The following is an 18,672-nucleotide window of genomic DNA, read 5'->3' as shown; positions in this document are numbered from 1 at the left end:
CTACAGATTCAGGAGAATGAATCGGGAAATGACAGAAAAGATGGGAATAGTTCCATCTGGATTCCCCAAAACTTCCACACCAAACTCCCATCAACCTGGGATAGCTTCTAGCTGGAAACGGAGGGACTGGTTCATTGCAGCAAGGTTTCTCATGTCTAAAGCTAACCCAGCAAGACAGAAGCTTCAGTCTGGGTGATGGTACCAGAGCAATCCACGTTTGTTATACTGATATGGGCACCAGCAGAGCTGGAGTAGTCCTGTCCTGCAACAGAGCTGCCCCATGGGCATGCCAGAAGCCTCATTTCTCCAAATTTCTCTGGAATGCTGTAACTTTGTTCACAGTATCCCTGAGCACATGGCATCAAGCAACAGGACTTGGGCACAGGCAAAGGATAACCCACAGCCACCCAAATTCACCACTACCTGCTGCTGGAGGGGACCCAGGAACCAGCGCAGAGCTGCGGTGAAGGAGGAAGGACAACTCTTACAAACCTCCTGCCTTTTCAAACACAGCTCCCAAGGATTAGCACAGGGAACCTGAATTTGCTTTCAGTGACCAGGACCAAGACCCTGATAAGAAAATCCTGCGATGCCTTTGATGCTGCTAATGGCCATTACATAACAGCCTGCTTAATATCTGTACTTAGCAAATGTTTCCCCTGTGGTTAATTTTAAAAGCTCCACTTTGCAGGAAAACACACAGCATTTTAGAAACCTGGTCAAATGGATGACAAGGACTCACTGAAGCTAATTACAGCTCTGCACTCCTTGTGCTCAAAGCACTGCCTGCACACAGTGCCTGCCCCATGCAACAGGGCCACCTGAGCACAGCTTTACCACTAGTTTTCAGGCTTTAAAATGACAGCTCAGGGGTTACCCTGAGTGACAGAGAGTCTTGATGACCAGCAAATACCTGCCATGGGTGCAGGAGAGAGCTTGTGAGGGTGAAGCATCAAGATGCAGGAGCAGAAGCATACACACATGGCAGACTCATTGATTTTCTGCCTTTCAGCATCTCTGTTGGGATGAGTAAGTGCCATCAGAGATGGTCTGCAGTACAGGGAAAGGCTCAGAGAGCTGAAAGCCACAGGACTAATCAGTGAGAGGCAGGAACAGGACCTGGGGTAGAGCTGACAGATAATCTCTGCTTGTCTTCCAGACACAATGCAAGTTGCAGACAGCAGATGATTACAAACAGATATAATTACAGGCTCTATCTTCTCTTACAGAGCTAGACTTGCCCTAATTAGCTGATCTCGGGCATTTCCTCACCTCTGAACCACTGACATCTTCAGCAGCCTCTGACAGGAGCCTTTTGGAAGGCTTTTCCCACGCAGACCTCCCTTTTCTGTGGAAGCTCCCAGGCTGCACTTGGTTTTGATCTTTTTGTTGTGCTGATAGGTTTTAAGGTGTGCCCTTACCTTGCACCTCTGAAAGGGCAAGTGCAGAGCAGCCCAGGCTCAGTATCATGCTGAAGGATGGCTGGGGAGCAGCAAGAGCCGGCCTGCCCTGTGCCAGGGGATGAGCCAGGAGCCAAGAGTCATCCCAGCGCCAGCAGCACCTGCAGGGACAGAGTCTGAACACAGCAGTCAGAGCCCAGGGCTCGCAGCAGGGTCCACTCAAAGCCCCAGGCGTGGGAAGTTGTCCTGGGTTCAGCTGGGATAGAGTTAATTTTTACAGGAACCTGGGAGGTGGGGGGCATAGCCAGGGCAGCTGACCTGAACTAGCCAAGGAGCTATTCCATACCATGTGCCATCATGCTCAGTATATAAATGGGGAGCGGGCTAGGGGGAGCTCTCAACTTTCAGTGGGGGAAGTGGCAGAGCGTCGGGTTCCAGGTGGTGAGCAGTTGCACTGTGCATCATTCTTTTTGTATATCCTTTCATTAGTAGCATTGTCGTAACTTCTTTTTTTGTGTGTTGTCCCAGTAAACTGCCCTTATCTCAACCCTCAAGGTTCCCCCCCCCTTTTCTCTCCTCCATCTCCTCCCTATCTCACCAGAGCAGGGTGAGCGAGCAGCGGTGTGGTCCTTTGTTACCTGCTAGGCTGAAACCACAACAGAAGTGATGAACCAGATCTAGGATCCATCCGGAGAACCCAGGCAGGAGCCAAAGAAACCAGGAACAAAGAGAGAGCTAGAAACAGGCACACCACCAGCACAGCTCAAACCGGGACTAAGAGTCACAGGCTGAGCTTAAATAGAGCTCCTGGGCCATGGGCAGGGTGGGGCTCCCAGGTGAGACTCATCAAGGCAATTAAGGCCTATTAGCACCTTCAGCACATGGCAAGGATCCTGGTCTATGCAACTGCCTAGCTTGGAAGAACCAGAACTAAAGTTTGCATCAAAAAGAGCTGGTGATCAAATGTGCTGCCCATCCCTGATGCCTGTCCCAGACTGAGAGCAGTGTACAAACATCTTTAATGCCTCTCACATCAAGCTTCTTATCTTAATACACCTACAATGATTTATTTGTGTGTTTCAGCAGCATCTCCATGGTGCTGTCTGTACCAGCATGCAGACTACCTAATCAACACCCTGCCAGGTGTGTGGTGTGCTAGGTGACCTCCCAGACCTGTACAGTTTTGGGAGCTGGCAATTTTAGGAGAGCTATAATGCTTTTGTTTGTTTTAAATCCTTAAATTCCCAGAGTCAGGTATCTCAGCTTCCTTGGACAGACATAATCCAAACCACTAATGTCCTTGTCCTTCAGGTGCAGAGGGAAAACATGAAAAAAGCCACTCCAAACCCTCAGTAACCTGCTGACAAGTGGGTTTTGCCATACAAAAAGTACCTGGCCAGACTCGGAGTCCTGAAGCCAACAACCTTGTGAATCAAGATGACAGCCCAGTTAAGAGCTGCCATTGCAGCCGTGCGGCACAGCTACGTCGTGCTCTCAGCTGCTGGATCCGGCCCTGGCTGTACCCCAGCTGGACGCTGACCCTGCTGACCGCTGAGGTTTCTCTGGCAGGGCAGAGAGAGAAAGGAAGAAAAGGTGGAGATTTTTTTTGCTGTACTTACATTGCAAAATTCCTGTCTAGGAAACACCTGTTTCTCAGCAGCCCTGCCCAGAGCTGCACGCCGACAATCCCAAAGATGAAGAAGACAAAGAAGCACAAGAGGAGGACGTTGCCTAACATAGGCAGAGTATCTAACAGCAGGGTGACGAGTATTCGCATACCTGTGGGGAGAAGGAGAAAACAGGTTAGAGGAGCACTTTGATGGGGAAAGTGTGAATGCCACACCATTCCCAGCTTGGTTGTGCAGCCAGTGCATCCTGGGCAGAGGAACTGGGTTGTTTATACTTTCCCCTAAACTTTAAGGCTGAAAAGGAAGGTAAAGAGTGCAAAAGGCTTAGCAGCAGATGGGAACAAACAGCATATCTCCAAAGGGTGGCCTTAAGGGTGGGATTTTCAGATGTTTTCAGTAACACAACACTCAACAACACGCAAGCATGAGGAAAGCTGCAAGACAGTCTTTCCTGGAGAAATGCCCCTGCAAACCATCAGCCTCCCGAGAAATTGTCAAAATATATATTTATAAACATATTGAACATCCCTTGTGAGTCACAGAAATTGTTCCCCTAAACAATACAGAACCTCATGTAGGATGATAGCTGTGGCTGCTCTCTGGGCTTCCTCCGTGGAGGACAACTCTTCCATGGAGGACTCCTCTCCTTGCTGGCCACAGGACTGCCAAGCAGGGGAGGCAGGGGAAATTTTGACTTTTTTTGAGGGGGGAAAGCAGGATGCAAATGTTTCTTCCTCTAAGGAAAGCTCTCAGCTCTGCTTCCTTCCTCTCCTCCTGCACAGGGTGCTGGGAGACCTTCCCAGCCGGTCCCGCACCTCTCTGCAAGGCTCCCTGTGAACCTCTGTGTGGAGCAGGGGCTCCCCCAGCACCTTTGCTGCCAGGGAAATGCTGATTTCTATGCAAGATCTTCCATCCTAAAAAGAAGATCGAGGAATGAGTCAATCTTGCAGAGCCTCAGCTAACTCTTGCATCTTGGTGCAGCATGCTCCCAACATCGCTGCCCAGGGGAGACTGGGCCAGGACACAGGGACTGGGCCGGCACCTGGGGGCTGCCCTGTCTCACACATCAGGGCACCTTCAAACTCAAGGATAAAACAGGAATAAAAAGGGAATAATGACTTGCAGCTCAGTAGTTCAATAGAGGTTAAATGAACCTCTGAGACACCGACCAGCCATCATTTCAACAGCTGATAATTGATGAGAGGAGAACTAATGAAAAGAGGAAGAGGCAGAGGCAAATGCTAAATTATAGAAAAGAATAAAACCAGAAACCGATCCTTGTGAGCCTGATGCTCAGCAGAGAGCAGGGCTCAAGTTTATAGCATGGTGGAAATCGATGCGGCTGCTGGGTAAGGCGACACTGCCGCCTTTGGAGGCATTTTATCCCACCAAAATTCTGCTCTGCAAACACCTTTTCCTGCCTGCCTGCCTGTGTGGAGCCTTTCCTCCCTCCATTTCCCCTAGCAGGATGCTGTTCTCCATCAGTCATCCCATTTAAACAGAGAGCGGCATTTACACTGACGCAGTCTCTCTTCCCCCACCAATTTCCACATTGGCTTTTTCCCACAGCCAGCTCCCAAGTCATGCCTGATGCCTCCCCTGCTAATTCAGTGACAACGCTGGGCTGCAGCCTGGCATCTGTAGACCCCACAGATGGGTGCTGGGAGGAGCAGGGTCTCCAGGAGAGAAGTACCTGTCCAACCTGGCACCTCCCAGGACGTGGCAGGCAATGCTGGCGGGAGCCAGAGCCCCGTCAAACCACTTTCACCCCCCTCCTCGTGTCACTCTGCCAGCGGAAACGCAACCCAGCCAAGCGGGGCCGGGGCGGACATTACATTGTCAGCATGGCACGAGTAGATAAACCACCCTGGCCAAGAAGCCTGCACTAATAAATAATTAGGTGTGAGTAATAACCTCTGCATCCCAGGGCAAGTGCCTTTCAAGGTCTCCATGCCCAGCTGCATCTTGGCTCTGGCGTGGCTCCCCGCTGCTGGCGCCGGCAGCAGATGCCTTTCCGGAGGAGCCGCGATCCTGGCGCCCAGCCCCGTGCCAGCCCCGCCGGCTGCCCTCCAAACCCCATCCCCGTGCCTCCCCGGCGCCAATGCCACCCTGCGGGGAAGGGACACGGTGCTGGCAGCCAGGCTGTGCCGGCAAGCGCCACGGGTGGTGTGGGATGCCCGCCAGCATCCCTGCCATCCCCTGTAACCGCAACGCTGGTGCCAGCCGCGGGGATAGCGCTGGCCTCTGCTCCAAGCGCAGGGGGAAACCCAGAGCTGGAGGCAAATGGGGGTTTGATTTCGTAACGCTTGTTCCCAACACATGCTGTCATCGTAAGCCCCCCAGGAGCACATCCCACAGCACCGTCCTTCAGATTTTTCTTGCAAATCTATCTTTGGAAAAGCAGAAAAGACTCAATTCCCACTGGAAAGATGATGCTGGGGCTTTTCTTCTTCCCTCCCCCACCCCCACTCTCACTAGTATCCTCACTCTTTTTTCCCAAAAATGGTTAAAATTTATCTCCCTGTGCCAGACAACTTTTTTCCACTCAGCTACTTCTGGTATTTTGGGTTGCTTAGTGGCACCATTCTTGAGATTGAATCCATCTGTTTGCTACCCGCTAAGGGTGCTCTGGGCTCCCAGCAGAATGTCAAGTGTGCCATGGGAAAAGAGCACGAGCATCGGTTAGGCTGAAACGAGGATCAGGATTTCTTTTCGTTCCCATTCCATGTGATGCTTGGTTTAAACCACATGGTAGAAAAATAAAAATAAAGCAGTGAAATGGATTTGAAAAAACAGTGACCAATACTAAAAAAACCCCCTAACTACAGCCCCTGCCAAACATTTAAATCACAGGACTTATATTTTTCCAGTCATTTTCAAGGAATAATTTCTAATAGAGATGATGTTTTTATTGGCCGGGGTTCTCCTTTCTTTTCTTAACAAATAAAATAAAAATGAAATAATCTTGCGGGTGAATTTATTGTGCCTGGAAGCAAAGAGCTAATAGCACTGGCTGGAACCCAGGAAAGTGCCCAGGCATCATAGGGATAAATTGCCAGGCTATTTCTCATGGGTCCCAGCTTCCCCTGTACGGTGACTGAACACCAGGCTCATCTCTTCTGACCCAGCCGTAATTCTTATCTGCTCGACATCCTTTTGCAACTGCCACTGAGCCAAAACCCCCGCTCCTGCCAGTGGTGCGGTGGCCGGGGAAGCATCACTGTCCCAGCGCTGGGGATGGCATGGATGGGGCTGAGTGGGACCCGCTGCTGTGCTGCTGGCTGGGATGCGGTGGATGTCCGAGGCAATCCTCCGGCTAAGCTTTAGCATCCCCATGGATGAAAGACTAGAAATGTAACTCTGTTATTACAGGAAACTGCAAAAATACTACAAAATAGAGGGTTGTCACTATCCATTCTCTGCAGACCCTGGATTATATCAGTCTGAAACAATAAAAGTACTGATGTTAAAAGTGGACGGAGTTAGTGTCTCATAAACAAGTAAAGTCTGTGATTATCTGCCCTCCAGGAACTGAGATATTTCTAAGAATACTGATCCTGCCCTGGCACTTGTTGATGACACTAGTAGTGTTTTAAGACCAGCCTAGCTGCTCATCAAGCCAGGCAACTCAACTCCAAACATGGATTGAGCTCTTTGGATTTAATGTCACATACTATTAACAAAATTTTGAATATTTTCTGTTGCCTGTCTTTTGAAAAAAACAAAAATATCAAAGTGGCAAGTGTACCAGAGGACAGCCTAAAAGGCTTACTTCAAAGCTTCAATATCAGACTCCTAAAGAAGAAGAACACAAGCTGGACCCAGATCAAAATTTCACCTAGACTTGGAGGCATTTGGATCCCTGGGTCTCGGTTTAATAGGCATGTAAATCCTCAAATTCCCCTGGCTTCTGCTCTCAGCCCAGCTGAATCCCAGCTTGAGACTCCCACTATTTCAAGGGAGAGCTAAGAAGGGCTTCATGGATTTAAATAACTTCAGAGCGAGCCTGATCCTTGCCCCAGCCTGAAACCTCGGCCGGGCTCCGAGCTGAGCACGTGCCAGTGTCCCTCTGCTCCTCCCTGTCGCAGTGAGGCCACAGAGCCACCGCACTAAAAACCCTGGGGAAAAACTTTGTGTTGTGCTTTTGGGCTGCTCCGAAACCCTGGCAACAAAACCCCATTAGGAAAACAAAGCTCCGGAGGGTTTCGTGGTCCCTTTTAGCCTCTCATTTCTTTTTTGTCTTGTTTCTAACTTCTAATGATGTCATTGTCAAATTTACAGACTTTTTATTTTTTTTTAGAAAAGAAAAATCCTGAAGAATTTGAGCTCAGAAAGAAACTTCAAAGACTCCTGTGTGTAAACATCCATCTGTTCCCTTGCATGTTCATCTGAGGTACTGGAACTGAAACCCTTCTGGGGGAGTTTGTTTTGCTGTCCCTAGATGTGCCGACATGATGGGCAGGATGTTCAGCGAGGACCGGCGGAGCTGTGTCATTCAAACGTGCTTTTAAAAAGAACAGGAAATGTGCTTTTTTTGCAAGGAACCTCTATGATTTCCATACAATGCCGTTGCATTTTGAATTGAGTGGATTTTGGTTAAAAAATGATGAAAGCTCTATGAAATTAGTACCTTGCAAAGGATTGCTCAGCAGACGGCTGATTCCAGCAGGAAATTACTTCAACTTGTTGGTTCGTCTTTCAAATTGGATTTAGAAGACAAGCAGCTGAAGCCACTTGAAAATGGATTTAGGGGCCACTTGAACTTTCTATCGTGGGTGAACCCAATTTTGTTCTACATGACAGCAAACCCTCTGTGGTATTTTACCAGCAACGGAGGCTGCTGTGCTTCTAATCCTGAACACAAAGAAATGGAAAGACCTTAAATAGCTGACAGGAGAAAATGAACCCATCCAGGGCAAGGAGATTGTTCTTAGAACTGACCTTTCCCCTTTCTTTATAGGAACTTTGTTATTTACTTTGCACTAGGAGCAGAGAGTTACTTGCCTCAGAGCGTTCACAAAAATGTTAGAAAACAGCCCTGAAAGTGGGGCCCCCCCCAGGTATAAAATCTACTCCCTTGCCCTTTGCTAACACTGATAATCATAATAAATGATCTCTAACTTGCCATTAAAAATGAAAATAAATGTACTTGCTCTCAGCAGCAGGAGAGTAGACTACTACTGCAAGGCTTAGCACGCAGAGAACCAGCCAGCCAGCCCGGCAGCGTGGCTGCGACACGGACGGAGGTGTTACTTACTTGGAACCCTGTTAATGGCTCGTAGTGGCCGAAGTACCCGGACGGTGCGGATCGCAGACAAGCTCACGTTGTGTCCATCCAGGGAATACTCCATCATGCTGCGGGGGAAAGAGAAAAGGTGTCAGGACGCGGGATGCTCAGTTTCTGGATGTGAGTTGGGGCTGTCGCTGCCTGTGTGCTCTGGGAGCCATAGCCCAGGCTTGCAAAACCACCCACTCCATGTTTGCAGCTCATAATGTGCATCACGCTGTCACTGGGGGATATAAGGGATATTTCAGCTTCTAAGAGACTGAAAATACCCACGTGAGCAGCGGTGGTGCAGGGGTCAGCAGGCAAACGTGCTCCTGGGCTAATGGGCTGCAAGCACAGGTAACTCATCGGAAAGCAGGACTTGGCACGACAAGGAGTTGCGAAGTCGGGGCCACAGATATCGGGGCAGAGGGGGAGCCCGCAACTATCTGCTCAGCTCTCGTAGCCGTGCTGCTCTCCTTTTCCATTAGCTTATCACGCTCCGGCCGGCGGCACATCCGCAGCCTTCCTGGGGAGATTACTGCACAACTCCATGCAGCTCAAAGTCAATAAGATATGTCTGATATTATACCCCCTACTAGCAGCGTATTTTCACGCCAGCTTATCTCTTCCCCTATGACAAAAATGTGAATAACCAAGCCGACAAATGACGTTAAAGTAGTTTGGTTTCCATTTTATTATTAAGAATAGGGAACATTTTCTTTTTCATGCTCCGTCTCCATTTCACATAAACATTTCTCTCCCAGGCTGGAAAGGACTTTAAGTCAAGTCAGTTTTCTTGCTCTTTTATAGCAATGAGTGGCAAATGTGTGTAGTGTTGTTTTTTTAATGGGGTTATGGCTAGTTAGCATGGCTGTAATTACAATTTATGAGTTTGACTACAGGGAAGCACTTGTAAATATGTCACAAATCTCTCACCACGCCTGTTCAAATAACATAACAGCATCAAAAGCAACCCTGTGAGTAAGCTGTTGGATCCCATGGAGAAAGAGCTTTTGTTTTGTTTTGTTTTTTTTAAATAAACAAACAGATATGGAAGGAGGAAGGCAAATATGAGCTGAATTGCTGCAACCAGGCGCTTCAGAAGCTTCAGTGGAAAGAGAGATTTTCAGTTGAAGCATCCTGCAGCCAGGATGGACCAAAATCATTACGTGCCATTAAGAAGCAACAGCCGAATGGACTGAAGCAACAGCTGAGTGGATTTCAGACAACAGCAGGAGGAGGTTTGGTGTCAGGCCAGCCTTGCTCAGGCACATCACTGCCCGTGTGCCCGTGCTCTGCTCTGCTGGGGCCTTACACTTCGTATTTGATGCCTTGCCCTGCTCTACAAAGTTTAATTGGGACTATCTAGATGTTCTGATGTTTGCTTCTCTTTTGTCTTTGTCCTGAAGCTGTTTGGCATAACCCTGCGATATCACTGGCATTGCACTGAGGCGACTTTGGCCCGTTAGCCTTAATTTGCCGTGCAGAGGGCCTGGTGATTTTGAGCTGTTTTTAGTGATAACCTTCCAGAGATTTTTTTTTTTTTCCTGAAGTAGTTAGTGAGTCTTTATAAATCAAAACCACCTTAAAGCTCGTACGTAGGAACTGAGCCGAACATGATGAATAGCTTTAAAACTCAGCATGGCACAAAAACAGGTTTTAAATCTAACGTGTGTTCATTAAGCAGCCGGAGCAGAGCAGTGGGAAGCAGCCTGGAGCCGCACGAAGGACCACACAGTGGGAAAGCCATCGGAAATGCCCGTTCACACCTGCGTCGAGGGGCCTGGAGCCAGCACCAGGTGTCTGCTCTAAACAGACCTTGCAGGAATAGACAAAGCATTGTTTAAAGTCCCTGAAGTGAATACTGCCGAAGCCTGAATCTGTTCGCTGGCGTGGTCCCAATACAGCACGCTCACAATTTATCGGGTGGCTGAGTAAGTGGATTTTAGTGTAAATGATACAGTTTTTGAACTACTAATAGCATGTAAAAGGAGTATGAAATGCTCCAGTGGGAGCTGGTTTTGTACTCCAGAGAGGACACGCAACTATTAGCGTGTTAAAGGGCCAATTCCTGGGGCCTCACTTTTACTCGGCCCTTGGAGTTTCAATGGGGCTGATAAAAGATGAATAATCCAGGACTTGGCCTAGGAAACAGACTTTCTGACCCTGATACTTTGGACTTCTGTGATACTCCATTCAGGATTTGAAAGGAAGTCTCAGGGGGATCTACGCTGCCCACCGAAGCCAACCTGAAACACTTGATGGATTCCAGACTGCACCTTCTACAAGTGGTGAAAACATCTGAAATGTTCATGAAAAAGTCAAAGGTTTCTTTGTCAAGGCCAAGCTTGGGGTCTTGTTCTCATGTCACACTTGTAAACCAAGAATACCCTGGAAATGCCTGACAGAAACCTGCTGGAGCTGGAAATTTTGCGTATGCAGGGACCGGAGGGCTGGGCGGACTGGCACTTCGTAGGCGATTCCCTACAGCCTCTGGGTACTGAAAAAAAGGGAGGCACAAGCCTTTGTGATGTCTTCTACCATGAACAGTTTCCAGTCCCTCAGCTGTCAAGTTAAAGATGTCCAAAGCATATCATATGAGCCTGCAACATCTCCAGGGACTGGATGCACAAGAAACCTTGCTGGTTTCAGCTCCCGTGGACAACATTTTTGATGCTCGGGAAATGCTTTCAACTTGGCTGCTGGACAGACTGAAAGGCTGTAAGCTCCATTCGGTCTGAAATTTTCCAGGGTACATTTCTCAGGCAAGCAAAACATGAAAGGGCTTTCAGTGCTGGAACAAACCTCAGACACAAGTTGTTGCTCTAGGCAGAAGATATGTATATTTTGTAGTTTCCCTGCTTACCTTCCGCTCTCTTTGGTATACTTGCTAGTAAGCCAAATCAGCGTATTTGAGGAGACTGAATGGGACAAAGCAGGCAGCACTGCCTATCACTTTTTTCTCTTCTTATTACAAAAAGCCTCATAATAACTTCATCACATCTATCCGCTTGTTATTCCAGTAGCGTGCTCCCTGCTGAAACCACCTCCAGTTTTAGGAGCAGGCACTGGATCAAATGGTGGTGGTGGGAGCGGTGAAGAACCCCAGCCCATCGCACAGCTTCTCCTTGCCCTCCACCAGCGTTACTGGCCAGCCCAGCTCCCAGACCAGCCTCTCTTCTGAGAGGTAGGAAATAAAGTCACAGCTATGGCTCGAAAACACCAAAATCATCTGGAGATGCCCCAGGATCAGCCAGAGAAGGGGCCGTTCCTCTTCTCATCTTCAGCCCGAGTAATGCCAGACTGGCAGCAGGGCTTTCCGTTGGGGTCTCCTGGTGCTCCTGCTGTTTTCATTCTTCTCAAACACATGCCAGCCACGGAGGGTGGGGAAATGCCCTGGAAAACTACCAAATTGACTCACCAGCCACCTTCCCCCTTGCCCCAGGTGCTACGTGAACAAAGATCCTGGTGCCAAACCTGACTCTGAGGTATGAGCAGAGGGCTCAGCTTTTCTACCCGCATGTGCTATTTTACTCTCCCACTTTGCTGGGATGATCTGTTTGATGATATGGGGAACCTCTGCTCGCCCATCAGGAGAGCTCATCCTGCAGGTTCAGCGTCTGGAAACACTGTCGGCACATTGGTTATGGATGGCAGATTTCTGATCCCGAGTTACTCCTGCAACCACAGACTTGCTCTTCCCCTACTACTTCTGGCTTAAATGTTGAAGCAGCTTTGGAAAGAAAAAATAATTAACTGCTCCTTTTGTTGTCCCTGCTGTTCTTTCCCAGGCTGTAACTGCACAGGGGTTCAAAGGAAGCTCTGCTCAGGAGAGCTCATGTTTTATTCAAACCAGTAAGGCCGTTCCTAATTGTATTCCAGACAAATAACATGGAGCAAACCAAAACTCCATTAGTGCAGAGAAGATTGTACATCACTAATGTAACGGTAAAAATGCCCCAACATATTACAGGAATGTTCTAATTAACCCCAGGCTGGTCATTACAAACCCAGGAATTCAGAAATAAGACAGAGCTCTGTAATTAAAGCAGTCTATCCCTTTCTAGGGTATACTAAGCACGTAAGAGAGCCTGGGGTTTCTAAAATCCATTTATTTATAGAAAAGTTTTAGACTTGCCAAGCTTTTAATCCATTCAGTTTTTCCCTATGGGTGTGGGGGAACTCGTGTCAAAAGCACCCAGATCTTCCTTATATCTGTTTATTAACACATCCTGCACAAATAAGCAGCTGTGGGAGATGGCATTAAAATGTAAACCAAGAGAAGTTTACAGGAGGCATTTGCATGCACTTGTAATTTGACTCAACTTCTGGCCAGCTGCTTCCACTGTGACTTCAACCTTCTGAACCAGATTTTTGGGCTAGATTCTCCTTGTTTGACCAATTTCTGCCTCTCTGCCTCACTCTAATGGTGTCACATACCAGGAGCAGGGCTGAGCTGCTGTGTGCTTTTTCCACCCGTTCTGGAGACAGCAGTCTTAACCGCGAGCACTGGGCCATACTGGCCATCGCAAGGACTAGATCAGCGTGCACTTAATTTGACAGAGATGACACTGGTGAAAGGATTGTTACTGAAAACCTGATGGCTTTTGCCCTGACATTCATACCCCACCCCATAATCCGGCATGGTTGCCAGAGGTGAAACTAAATAAGACTTATGAGACTTTGCCTTGGCTTGAGCCTGGCAGCTTTCACAAGACATTATGAGAACCAGCCAGGACAACCTACAGATTTGGCTCTCTGGGGTTTTCTTGCTTTCACTGCAAACATCAAATTTATGAGGTTTTGTTACTGACCCCGCCATCACGATGAAGAAGTCCAGGCGATTCCACGTATCTCCAAGGTAACACTTCTGCCCGAAGATCCCCAGAGCCACCATCTTGATGACCATCTCCACCGCAAAGAAAGCGAAAATGAAGTCGTCAAATGCCTGGAGACCAGTAAAAGATTATTACAGTCAGTTCTGCTGTGCTCTCTTATCAGGGAAAGGAAAAGCAGAGACACGAGCGCGCCCGCCGCAGAAGCACTCCCTATACCCTGGCAGACGCTGCAAGGCAAAGCCCTGGTACCAAAGTGCCATCTACTGAACTCAGAAATAAAATCTGCAGCACCTGATGGGTGATGGCAACCCCTGTCCACTGCCTGGGAAGCTTTAGCAGCTCCTATTAATCTACTGACAAAAATACAAGGACATCACTGTTGTACAGGCTGGATATTTTTCTTGGCATTTAAAGCCTATGCATTCAACACCAGCTTGTGGTTGGGTCTGTGAGGTCTCAGCAACTTGCAGTGGAAGCTGCGTTTCCAGACTGGGCAGCTCATGACTCCTAGAAACAATTTGTCCCATCTAACACAGGGGGATGTGCTTCACCTCTGATGCCTTCCTGGACTCCCAAAAGGGACCAGGTTCCTACCCAGAGACCCAGACACAGCTGGGAGTGAATATACCCATCAAGCAGAGGCTGAAGCAGTAACTATAAGGGCAGTTCTGCTGCATGTGAGGAATGACTGGAGCGGTTCCTCGTGGTGCAGAGCCTCAGGGCACTCTGCTGGCAAGCCTCAGTGCCCAAGCACAGGAGCCTCTTGCTGAAGGTCAAAATTTTGGGGTTTAGATTACTGTGAAAACAAGAAGAGAAATTAAAGGTGTGCAAATTAATCCAGTGCTGCCCTACAGAACATGCCTCAGCCTTTACTTAAAGAATGACTTCTGTAGGGTAGTGGGGACTTGGACAGCTGTGATTTCTCCAGCCTTCTTGGGGACTACAGGTACATGCGAGAAATGCGGATGTACTTGAAGATACCATGAAATGGACCCTGTTGTAAATACTCTTCCACATGTTGCCTGTAAACGTGACTATCAGGAGATACAGGTTGCTTTTAAATCATGTGCAGAGGCTTTGTTGTTTTGAATGACAGACTTGATAAAGCACAGAAATGTCTTGATCTACAGACATGACTGCTGCTGTTCAAATCAGTCTCTTAATGACCATACTGTTGGTATTGTGTCTCTGGCACTTCCATATTGAGCCCTAATAGTAAATTAATGGTAAAATTAGCAGAGCATCCACATGGAAGCCAAGTTCCCGCTGTGCATCCATGTACCTTTGTGTGGTTGTGTGTGAGCACCATCTTCTCTGGCTGTTGGCTTTATCAACCAACCTTTCCCTTGATAAACTACACAGAAGTTTTACTCCATTACTTCAGTTCATTTAATAACTGGCATCTGAATGCCTCCATAAAGAAGTTCAGGCTTTTCTACCTTGTGTTCTGGCTTCCATTCCCTCTTGCAAGCTGTGACAGGGTGAGGGATAACGATGGCTTTACTTGCAGCCCTTTTCTGCCTGCAAACCCTTCAGGATAATACTTTGGTTGTTGCAAATATACTCAATGTGTTGTAATCATTCAGCTGGTATTAGAAACCAAATTCAGTGCCTGGGCTCCTCGCAGACTGTATACGTGTCTGTTCTGGGGAGAACAGACCATGCAAGCTGTGTGACTGTAACCTGAGTAAATTATGAAAAAAAGGAAGCAATTAATGAGCATTCAGTAATGTCACCTCCTCATCCAGGCAGGATTCCCTTTGTCTGCCTGGACATTTTGGCAGGCATCATCCAAACAAAGTCCCACGTGGGTGAATACGTGCAGAAAAACGGCAGGCATTTGGAGTGTAACATTTCAGGAGAGATCGGGCACTTTCTGATGGGCTCTCTGGGGGCAGCTTAGCCCACAGCTGCCTGCAGCGTGACATTTTCTGGTGAAGGAGATGGACTAGCCACCTCTGGATGCCACTTCACACCAACCCTGAGCCTGACCCTCTGAGACGATCCCTATTCTGGATGCCTCTGGTGGCAACAGTTTCTCCAAAATTGATCTCATTCCATAACAAACCTCTAGTGGCCTCTCAATTCACCCGGTTTACTTGGCTCTGCATTTAACGGATCTTCTTCTAAGGTTGAAAGAAGGTTTGATGATAAACTCTGCTATTCCTGGCATTTGCAAGCAGTTCTGGCCCAGTCTTTGAAAGAGGCAGGAGAGACTGGTTGGAAGGATCCCACTGGCCTTCCAGTACAGCTGAAACACTCAAAGGGAAACAAAGCAGCAGATCTGTGCGGGATTCGGACAAACCAAGCCCGATACACTACCACACGTCCGTAGTCCCTGCCTAGGTTGATGTAATGCATTAGAAACAAGGAAAGTTGGTTCCAAGCCTGAGAACTGAGTTGCTGCAGGAAGCCCGACGCCAAGGTGCAGCCCACGCACCAGATGCTGCCGGGATGTGCTTCCAAAACGAATCCTGTGGGCATATGGCAGCGAGGGGATTGCCAGGACGCAGCGAGGGATGAAGTGACAAGCGTGATGCCCCACTAAGCTTGGGGTGGCCAACAAAGGTCTGCGAGCTTTGTATGCGTGTGCATTTCCCAAAGGTCAGTTATCCTGGCACTTGGCAACGCTGCACTTCAGCTGGTGGGTTCTGCTGGCGGAGTAGAGCAGGTACGAGCCCGTCCCATGCTTTTTGTTCATGAAGAAGGGAATGAAAAGGCAAAGTCACCGGTGCTGTATTGCACAGACCAGACTGCAGCGATCCAAGAGCGACCTGCCTGGGGTGGAACTGACTGACTGCGAGCAAGAGGTTCCCCGCGGCATTGGCCATCCTGTAATTAAAAAGTGTTCAAATCTCCAGCGGGAGCTGGATGCCCAGTTTTGAGCCCCCCCTACCCTTATTAAATGTGTAGAGAAAGAATCTTGCTGGGGTAAGTCCAAATCAGGCAGCCTTTGGGTCTCACCTAGGGCCACAGCAGCGGGTCTCCTCGGAAGACAGGCTCTGGTTTATTGGAAAAACCATCCCTACGGGAAGGGCTTTCATGGCTGGATCCTGGGGAAAAGGGACAAGATGGGGGTCCCAGCTCCCAGGACGACCACCCACCCTGCACATCCCAAGCAAGCGGGGCAGCATGGGATCCTTACCTCCAGGATGGTGCACCGCTCCGACTGGCACTCCACGTCCTCGCAGGGCTGGAACATGCCCAGGGTGACGCAGTTCAGGAGGATGACCAGCATGCTGATGTGCTCGAACCAGGTGAGAGGAGGGCGTTAAGGAGAGCACACACTTCAGCGGCCATTGGCAGCAGGGAAGGTGAGGCACTGTGCTATTTACATGTCAAAAAACCTTCATTCCTCGCACAAGCAAAGAAGAAAACACCTCCAAACATCCCAGATTGCTAAGGCTTGAAGTGTTTGGCAACTGAGGAAAGGGCCTTGGAAAGGGTACTCCTGTTGAGATGAAGGGACAAAGGATGCCTTTCATTTCCTACACAGCAGCAAAGCCAGAAAAGTGCAACGAGGCGCACGGCTACGCTTTCCATCTCAAGTCCCCCCCACTCCATCCTCTTCTGTTCTTCATGCCCGCCCGGGGGCAGCTGGGACCACAGCCGCCTCTGTCCTCCTCCCACAGCAACTTTCATCTCCAGATCTCAAAGAGTTTTAGCAGTGAATCACCCCACATGTCCTCCAGCATTAACTCTTTCACTACCAAGCTAAAGAAAGCAAGACAAAGAAAGATTAATTAATTTAGGCACCATCACCACCAGAAACCTGGCTTGTGCCCCGTTCCTTGCTCCAAGCAGTGAGGTTGCTCTCCTTGTTTCCATCTCGAGTCATGGGAATGGGTGCTGAATGCAGGTTATCTCATTCCTGCCTGGTTTCTAAGTCTCAGAGAGCTGTGGAGTCCATTTTGAGCTCTACATCATGACCGAGGATGAAGGCAAAACAAAGCCAAGCTGGTGGCACAAGTTGGTAGGGTCACGGATGGCAGAATGTTGGGATACGGGATGTAAACCAGGACCCAGGGTGCACAGCACAGGCTTTGAAAAGGAAGGAAAGGGCTCAAGGTTGGATGTCTCCGTTGCCAGAAAAAAAAAGACCATATTCTCTTACAGGACCCACCAGTGCTCAACTGCACTAACATTAATTGTTTCAAAGTAGTAAGTGGTGATTTGCATCAGTGCAAAATAGGCCCAGAGCTTATGATTACTGCTGCTGGTATGACTATTAAAAATAATAAAAAAAGATTTGGGAGAACTGAACAGGAGTTTCACAAATTAAGCATGAATGAGAGAACTGTTCTTAGGAATAATAATTGGAAACATCTGTGTATGAATAAACCTTTATGCTTTCAAACACACAAGCGTATGTGAGCAAGGGATCACAGAGAAAGAAGCACACAGACATTGTCTTATTTCTGGTAACAACAATTCTCCTGCTTTGGAAACCTGAACAAAAAACCCCTACCATATTTACCCCTCCCACTTTTAGAAGTATTTTACCTGGCATTTTATCAGTTCAGCGTAAGATTTATTGCAGCATAAGATTAGGCAAGCACAGGGCTGCAGTCTCAAACTACTTTTGCACACAGACTCTCATTTATCCAGATTAAAAGAAGAAAGAGAAATCAGTGGGGTCAGCCCCAGCAGCTTCCCTAAAACCTGAACACAATCCCCTTCTTGTTTTAGAGAAGGCTTTAATCTGAAAGTTCAGAGCTAGGAACACCTTGAAGCCCATGCTGGGGACCAACCCCGTCAGACTTGGAAACCTACTTGTCTAAAATGGAAATCCATGAAAATGAAATAAAAACCCAGGTCATCCCATCAGTGATGCAGAAGGAGCTGGAGCAGGAGAAGCTGCTGGCCATAGCCCCAGAGGACTTGTGCATTGCTGAAATACCAATGTCGGTTTATTTTAATTTCTCCTTCTCTTCAATATCTTCTTTCTGATTTTTGACATCTTTAGGGGCTGTTTGGATCCCCTTCCCTTTTGCTTAATTAGAAACAGAGTGGTAATCCTGTTCCATAGAGAAAACAGCCCACATCAGACCCAAACAAAGCTCAACCTGTGGCCATATCCTACTTACAATATTTGCATTGCTTGATGGGATTCATGTAGAGCTCCCTGTAAACAGGGCTCCTGCGCTATTCCCAGGGTGCCTGCAGTTGCATTCATTTCACTTATTATACTTGCAGATATATATTTTTTCCTTTAAAGTAAAAAAATAAAGGCATGTGGATTTTGAACTGTTAAAAAAGTTGTAACTATGGTGATGAACTAGGTCTCCTGCTTCCCGCAAAGGAGGGAAGAGCACTGGCCCTGTACCTGGTTGCTCCCACCTTGCTCCTCTGTCCTTCCCTGGGACACCGATCCTGGGCTTGTGCCGGCTCCATCCATCCCCTGCTGCTCCAGCAATGGGGAAATGTACAACCCAGGCTTTTCCCCACCACAAGATGAGAAGGCTTTTGAATCCACCACCCACCAAGGGCTGCTGGTTGCGTTACTGTTCTCCATCCGGCTCTCCACTGCCTCAGCC

General features: G+C 48.3%; 1 protein-coding gene across 1 annotated transcript in view; it reads right to left on the bottom strand.

Annotated features, from left to right (window-relative positions):
* The window catches only part of CACNA1H (calcium voltage-gated channel subunit alpha1 H), a 254,838-nt gene that overhangs the window by 111,752 nt on the left and 124,414 nt on the right, over nt 1–18,672 (bottom strand). Inside the window, exons 3-6 of the mRNA XM_075058453.1 lie at nt 16,281–16,392; nt 13,112–13,245; nt 8,286–8,383; nt 3,020–3,179 (exon numbers count right to left, since the gene is read on the bottom strand). Of these exons, the coding sequence (XP_074914554.1) occupies nt 3,020–3,179; nt 8,286–8,383; nt 13,112–13,245; nt 16,281–16,392 (504 nt within the window). The remainder of the gene's footprint in view (nt 1–3,019; nt 3,180–8,285; nt 8,384–13,111; nt 13,246–16,280; nt 16,393–18,672) is intronic.

Source organism: Buteo buteo, chromosome 27, assembly GCF_964188355.1.
Source record: "Buteo buteo chromosome 27, bButBut1.hap1.1, whole genome shotgun sequence".
Classification (NCBI taxonomy): domain Eukaryota; kingdom Metazoa; phylum Chordata; class Aves; order Accipitriformes; family Accipitridae; genus Buteo; species Buteo buteo.
The sequence above is the reverse complement of the archived record's forward strand: the minus strand, read 5'-3'. Positions and strand labels throughout refer to the sequence as shown.